Here is a 7,132-nt window from a genome sequence, read left to right on the forward strand (position 1 = left end):
TTGAGAGTGACACCTTGCCATTTCAACCCTCTTGCTCAGCTGCCTCAAGAGATGCCCCAAAGCAAGAAAGAGGTAAAGACACGTCAAATTTGAAGGCTGGGCTTCAAATACTTCTCATCAAAAACCCCCATTATGTCTTAAAAATAATCCTAAGCAGGCTTCAACTGCAAACATAAGTGAAGTGAACATGGGTAATTTCTGCTAAACACTTAAGAAAAAGGCACAGCCCAAACCAACAAAAACAAAAAGAGCAACTATCTGGGTGTGGTGGTGCACACTTGTAATCCCAGCATCTCAGGAGCCTGAGGCAGGAGAATGACAAGTTCCAGGCCAGCCTTGGCAACTTATTGAGGGCTAGCTCAAATTTTAAAAAGGGCTGGGGACACATATGACTGCAACATACATAGTGTACAACCAGAGAAATAAAAAGTTGTGCTGCAATTGTGTACAATGAATCAAAATGAATTCTGCTGCCATAGAGGCCTAATGAGAATAAGTATTAAATGGGTAGATACTTAAAGAAAGAAAGTTCTAGTTAGTTGAGGTTCATTATAGAGACTGTCATTTAACTGAGACAACAGAGAGTGGAGATATGGGGAACAAGAAAAATGTTTTGGTGATTTGAGTTTTACAATATGAGATGGTTTGTCAATTTTCAAAGAATTAGAATAAAATTTCACTGAAGGTAAAATAAATAAATAAATAGATAGATAGATAGATAGATAGATAGATAAAAAGGGCTAGGGGTGGAACTCCGTGGACAGCACCCTGGATTCAATCCCTGGAGCTGCAACACCAACACACACCAACAAAGATCCCTTTTGCATTTTCCCATAGGCACTTGTGTCTGACAGGTTGCATAAACATGCTCAACTTTATAACTCTGAGGCTCCCCAATTGCTGATTGGTTTTTATCTTGAGGCATGGCCTTGCTAAGCTGCCCAGGCTGGCCTCAAACACAATTCTCCTGTCTCAGCCTCCTGAGTTGCTGGAATTACAGGTGTGGGTCACTATGCCTGGCTCTCAGTCGATTTTTGTCTAGACTCTCTTCCCCTGGTTCTGACCATGAACCTGCTCTCTGGCTTTCTGTGTTAATTCACTTTTTTGGAGGTAATCTTGTCCATCAGGTTGACTGTGCTGATCCCAGATGGAGACTCCCCTTTTCTTTCTTGGGGAATCAAAGAAGGCATCTCCCTCCCTGACCTCAAGGACAGCACTGAGATTGAAGGGTCTCTGTTGTCCCTCTTGTAGCTACTTCCCCCTTCTGACCTCTAAACTCCTTCTAAAACAGATATTTTAATCTTTCCACACCCACCACCCAAGAGAACTGCACCACGCCAAAACAAAGCCCCAGGCAGGCACCAAAAATAGCTGCATGTACTTCCCACTGCCTTGGTGATCCAGAGTTCCAGTGTCCACATGCAGCAGCCTCAGTGGCCCAGGCTCCAGCTCTGCTCCCATTATAGCTGTGGCCTAATCCTCTGGACCCAAGTTTTGAAGATCAGTCATGTCCTCTAGGGTTCCTCTCTCCCTGCCTAAGTGGGCACATGAACTGGTATGTTAGAAAACATAAAACCCAAGTGACATTAATACACTGAGTAACTCTGACATATGTGTGTAAATTCAATGTGGCCCGTTGGGATGGTGGGGCATGCATCTAATCCTGGTAACTCAGGAGACTGAGGCAAGAGGATGGCAGGTTCAAGGCCAGCCTTGGCAACTGAGTGAGACCCTGTCTCCAGGAAAAAAATACGAGGAGCTGGAGATGAAGATCAGTGGTAAAGTGTCCCAAGGTTCAATCCCCAGTACCGAAAAACATCATTTCTGTGTATATAGAGAGAGACAGATAGGAGGGCATGGCCCAAGAAATCCCAAGAATGATGCATTCAGTTGATTTTCCCTAAGACCAAAAAAAGATTTAACCCTTTCCTGTGTCTCACTCAGGACTATAAAAGTCAAATACTAATAAAAGTCAATCAATAATATAGATTGAACAATTAATGTGTCCTTCATTGAGACCCTACTCTTCAGGTATTCCCTTTCAGGTATGGACTTTTGATTAAATCAGTTAGTTTGGGGGGGAAAAAAAGAAGAAGTTCAGTGGGATTAAGTGGGTGGAGATTCAACTATTTAACCAGATAACTCTGATTGGAGCTAGGAGTTGAAAAGAGGAGGGGGAATTAGAAAGACCCCATAAAAGCTTCAAGGAGCCATAGAAGCACAGAAGCCTGGAACCTGTGTCACTGTCTGGCACTGCTAGGATTCAGAACTCCCTGCCAATTGTCCAGCTCTGGTAAGTCACCAAACCCCATGGAGACCCCATTCAGGCTGCCTGGTGGCATACACCTTTAGTCCCAGCTACTCGGGAGGCTGAGGCAGGAGGATTGCTTGAGCCCACGAGTTCAAGACCAGCTTGGGCAACTGAATTCAAAACAGAACCTCTATGGGGTCTACTCTCAGCCAGTCTTACCCAGTTACCTAGAGCCTAGGAGAGGTAGCACATGTCTGTAAACCCAGCAACTCTGGAGGCTGAGGCAAGAGAAGCACAAGTTGGAGGCCAGCCTGAGCAATTAAAAAGCAAGATCCTGTCTCCAAATAAAAAATAAAAGGAGCTGGAGATGTAGCTTGGTGTTAGAGCACCACTGGGTTCAGTCCCCAATACCAAAAAAGAAACAAAAAATGGTGACACGTAGTTTGTGATGGCAAAAAGAATATCATATTCTGTCTCTCCAAAGGACCAGATGTCTGCATTTCTTGTCTCTAAATGCAGTTTTGCCTTTATCCCAATAATTCTGATTTCTGCTTTGGTTTAGGTCATATTAAATTTCTTTCCTTCTGTTTTTCTTTTTTTTTTTTTTTTTTTAGAAGAATTTCCACCTCTTTATCACCTTTAACTTCAAAATACTTCTTCCTTTGCATCTTCATGGTAACTTTGATTCCAGTTAGAGAAACAGACTCAAAAAAGTAGATGGGACTCAAAGGAATGGCTACTGCAGTTTTCCAAACATAATTGTCCTTCCTTCTCTCTGGGTCTGATAGTCTTAAGACAAGTCTCTTCTTAAATAATTCAACACAACATCTTCAATGGTGGCTGGACTGGAACAGGCATTTCATTCAGCCACTCAGTACCTCAAAGTTTCTTAACACTCTCATGCTTGGGCTTAATTGCCTTCACTTAGAATGTTTTTTTTTTTTTTTTTTTCTGGAACCACACAATATTTTTCATAGGCTGCACTCTATTCTGATCTATTTCTTTCCCAGGACTCTGCTCCAAAGTGGCACACTGTCACGTGTACAAGATATATGTGACAATCTAGCCTCATCTCAGAGTTAGCTTTTTCCATCTCTTACTTCCAATGCTCTCAAATACTATATGTGGCTTTTAACATTGCTTACATTTAAACTGTTCATGGTGGTACCTGTCTGTAATCCAGCTATTCAAGAGGCTGAGGCAGGAAGATCAGGAGTTTGAGACTTATCTGGACAACTTTGTGAGATCCTGTTCAAAATAAAACAGGGTTGGGAGCCGGGTGTGGTGACAGGTGTCTGTCATCCCAGTGGCTTGGGAGGCTGATCCACAGCAAATTAGCAAGGCCCTAAGCAGCCTCAATATAAAAAATAAAAAGAGCTGAGGATGTGGTTGAGTGGTTAAGTACCCAGAGTTCAATCTTTGGTATCAAAAACAAACAGGGCTGGGGATGTAGCTCAGAGGCAAAGCACCCTGAGTTTAATCCTGTGCCATAAAGTTAATAAATACAAACCAAAAGGGGAAAGGGTGTAGCTCAGTGGTAAGCTACCCCTTGCTTCAATCCCTAGTATCACCCAAAAAAAGAAAAGTATAAGTAAGTAAATTGATTTAAAAATTGCTCATTTTAAAAATGAAAATCAATGACACCCACTTTAGTTATTAATTCACTGAAGCTAGGGATTGAACGCAGGAGCAATATAGTATTGAGCTACATCCCGAACCCTATTTTATTTTTCATTTTGATACGTGGTCTCACTAAGTTCTAGGCTGGCCTGGAATTTGTGATCCTCCTGCCTCAGTCTCCCAAACCATAGGGTTATAGGCCTGAACCACCAGGCCTGGTTTGCCACCCAAAGACTGAAATTGGATCAATTGATTGCCAAAGCAGCCACTTGGCTGAGTGATTTCCTCGGGGTGGGTATAAGGTAGAGCTATGGAGCTTGGCTGTGAATGATGTGTTTCGGTGGGGCATCCCTCAGGATCCTTCCATGCAGACTCCAGAGGATGAGCAGCGGACCCCACCCACACTCCAGGAGCTGGCAGGGCGAAGCCTCCTGAAGGACAAGTCCAGGGCCATCCTAGCTCTGGAGGACCTGCCCATACAGCTCTTCCCACCACTCTTCATGGAGGCCTTAAACCAGAGACACACTGAGGTCCTGAAGAAAATGGTGCAGGCCTGGCCCTTCACCCGCCTGCCCCTGGGGGCCCTGATGAATACACTACAGCTGGGGATGATCCAAGTGGCACTGGATGGGCTGGACATGCTGGCTGCCCAGCAGGATCGCCCCAGGTGAGGGGGACCCTGGAAGGGAGCGCCCTGGGCATCCAGGGAAGTGATGGCTGTGGGGAGGGAGACTAGGTGCTGAAGTGTGCTCAACAGGCTTCCTGTGCTGCCAGCAAGGAGGGGTGGAGAGGCCTTGGCCATGCTGAGCCCCACCTGGGAGGGGCTTCCAGATGTGGAGGTGCTTGTGGCAGCTGTGCTGACCCCTGAATGAGGCTGTACCTGCCCCTCACTCAGCTGGTACAGGTGGGGGCACCAGGCTGGATTGGAGGGAAGTGGATGGAGAAAAGTGAGACAGAAGGAAGAGGTGGAGCAGGGGGCAGCAGCTGAGAGGTGAAGGAAGGGGCCTCAGGGCTGAGACTCTGCTATGGTCCCCGCAGGAGGTGGAAACTGCAGGTGCTGGATTTGCGGAAGGTTCATGGGAACTTCTGGAGGACGTGGTCTGGAGCCGTGGTCGATGCCTGCTCACCAGGAGTCATGAAGGAGAGGCAAACAGTGAAGGCCTCTCCAGACACAGGGCCCACTCTGCCCTTGAAGGTGTTAGTAAACCTGTGCTTACAGCAAAGACCCCTGAATGCATTCCTCTCCTTCCTCTTTCACTGGGTGGATGAGAGGAAGGGTCTGATACAGCTGTGCTGCAAGAAGCTACAGATGTGCTCTTTGCCCGTCTGTACCATCGAGAAGATCTTGGAGAGGTTGGATCTGGACTTTATCCAGCAGTTGGATGTGCAGTGTTTCTGGAGACTGTCCACCTTGGCTACTTTTGCCACCTATTGGGGCCAGATGAGCAACCTGAGGAAGCTCTTCTTCTCCCACGTCTATGTGTCTGCCTATGCTTCCCAGGAGGAGAGAGATCAGTTGATGGATGACATTACCTCACAGTTTGCCAAGATGGACAGCCTCCGGAGGCTGTACCTGGATGGTGTCTTCCTCCTAGAAGGCCGTCTGTGCCAGGTGCTCAGGTGAGGAAGCAGAGGGAACTGTCCTAGGACATCACAGCAAACTCCTTGTCACATAAAACTTCAGCGGGCACCTGCTGTGTGCCAGCCATGGTGACTTAACATTGATGGAGATGTTAGAAAGTCAATGAAGTGTTTGTTTCACTCTGTCCTGAAGCCAGGTCTCACCTAAACCCCCACAGAGAAGCAGAGTCCTAAACAGGGGTCCGTGGTCTGGGGAGCAGAACTCTGCTGGGGAGCCCGGTGCGGGGAGAGGAGCTAGTGAGTAGGTGTGAGGTTCCTTCCCTGGGAGGCCTGTCCAGCAAAGTTGGGGAGAAGCAGGGTAGAGGGGAGGGCACTGGAGGAGGGAAGCCCCCACACCTGCACCTTTCAACAGAGAAGCTCTGTGCTCTCCAGCGGGGAGCAGAGGAGTCGCCTCCAATGCCCCCCTGGGGAAGGGTGCTCTGAGCTCTGGGTGGTGATTCTGGACTGGAGGGTGAGGAGCAGGGGTGGAGGGTACAGGGTGTGAGCCCCGCAGGAGGGCAACCCCAGGTTGCGCGGCTCCATCTTGCCTGGGTTTGTTATTTGTGCATGTCTCACCCTGACCCCCTCTGCTACAGCTGTGGCTTTCTGCTTGGCAGCCAGGAGGGGCGCCTTAGAGATGATGGACCCACCTGGTCACTCAAGTGGGGGTGAAAGGCTCAGCATGAAACAGGGTGATACTAATGAGCAGATTCTGCAACAGGCAGAGTCCTGGGTGGAGACCATCATCAGAAGGTCAAGATGACCTTGGGTTGGGCCAATTTGTCTTCTCCCACCTTGACATCACTCCTCAGAACTAACTGCTTGAACTTTGCTTAGGCTCCTGAAGACCCCCCTGGAGACCCTCTCAATAACCAACTGCCAGCTCTCAGATCCAGACTGGAATGATCTGTCGGGGTCTCCAAACCTCGACCAGCTAATACACCTGACGCTGTGGGGCAGCACATTGACGAGTTTCAGTCCTGAGCCCCTCGTAATTCTGCTAGAGAATGCTGCAGCCACCCTTGAGACCCTAAACTTGCAGGACTGTGGGATCACCAACTCCCAGCTCCAGGCCATCCTCCCTGTCCTGAGCTGCTGCTCCCAGCTCAGGGTCTTGAGCTTCAATGGGAATGACATCTCCATGTCGGTCCTGAGAAACCTGCTGCTTCACACTTCCAGGCTGACCCGGTTGAGCCTAGAGAAGTACCCTGCCCCTCTGGAGACCTATGATGCCCAGGGTGCCATCCACCCTGGGAGACTTTTCCAACTCATCGATGAGCTGATGGAGATACTGAGGGATGTGAGAGAGCCAAAGCACGTCCTTTTCTATACTAAACCCTGCCATAGATGTGGCAACTGGTTTATCTATAACCTGCCCTCCAGTCCGTGTCGCTGTTGGCTGCCTGCCTAGTGGGATGCATATATGAGAAATGTTCTCCTGTGCACTTGAAAATAAAGGTAAGACACGAGTGTCTCTCCAAGGGGAACTAGAAACAGGATGCCAGGGCACTACTTAACATGAGTGGGAACAGAAAAGCTGATGCAGGAGGCCTGGGTCACAGAGGCTTGGTCCCATCAGGAGACTTGGAACCAATGGGGACATGTGTGCTTAAAGGTCAGGAAGCTAACCCAGTGGCTGAT

The 7,132-nt window shown here is 48.2% G+C and overlaps 1 protein-coding gene across 1 annotated transcript; it reads left to right on the forward strand.

Annotated features, from left to right (window-relative positions):
* Positions 1-4,236: 4,236 nt before the first annotated feature.
* On the forward strand, positions 4,237-6,902 carry LOC139707349 (PRAME family member 12-like). Its single transcript, XM_071618558.1, has 3 exons — positions 4,237-4,538; positions 4,910-5,491; positions 6,329-6,902. The coding sequence occupies exons 1-3, from the start codon at positions 4,237-4,239 to the stop codon at positions 6,900-6,902; spliced, it is 1,458 nt and encodes a 485-aa protein (XP_071474659.1).
* Positions 6,903-7,132: the final 230 nt, after the last annotated feature.

This window comes from Marmota flaviventris, chromosome 10 (genome assembly GCF_047511675.1).
Source record: "Marmota flaviventris isolate mMarFla1 chromosome 10, mMarFla1.hap1, whole genome shotgun sequence".
In the NCBI taxonomy this organism is placed as follows: Eukaryota; Metazoa; Chordata; class Mammalia; order Rodentia; family Sciuridae; genus Marmota; species Marmota flaviventris.

Excerpts from the sequence above, each read along its gene's own strand:
- LOC139707349 (XM_071618558.1), top strand. The coding sequence starts at position 4,237 with ATGCAGACTCCAGAGGATGAGCAGCGGACCCCACCCACACTCCAGGAG. Across the intron at positions 4,539-4,909 it reads GCCCAGCAGGATCGCCCCAG|GAGGTGGAAACTGCAGGTGC; the intron begins GTGAGGGGGACC and ends TGGTCCCCGCAG. Across the intron at positions 5,492-6,328 it reads CGTCTGTGCCAGGTGCTCAG|GCTCCTGAAGACCCCCCTGG; the intron begins GTGAGGAAGCAG and ends AACTTTGCTTAG.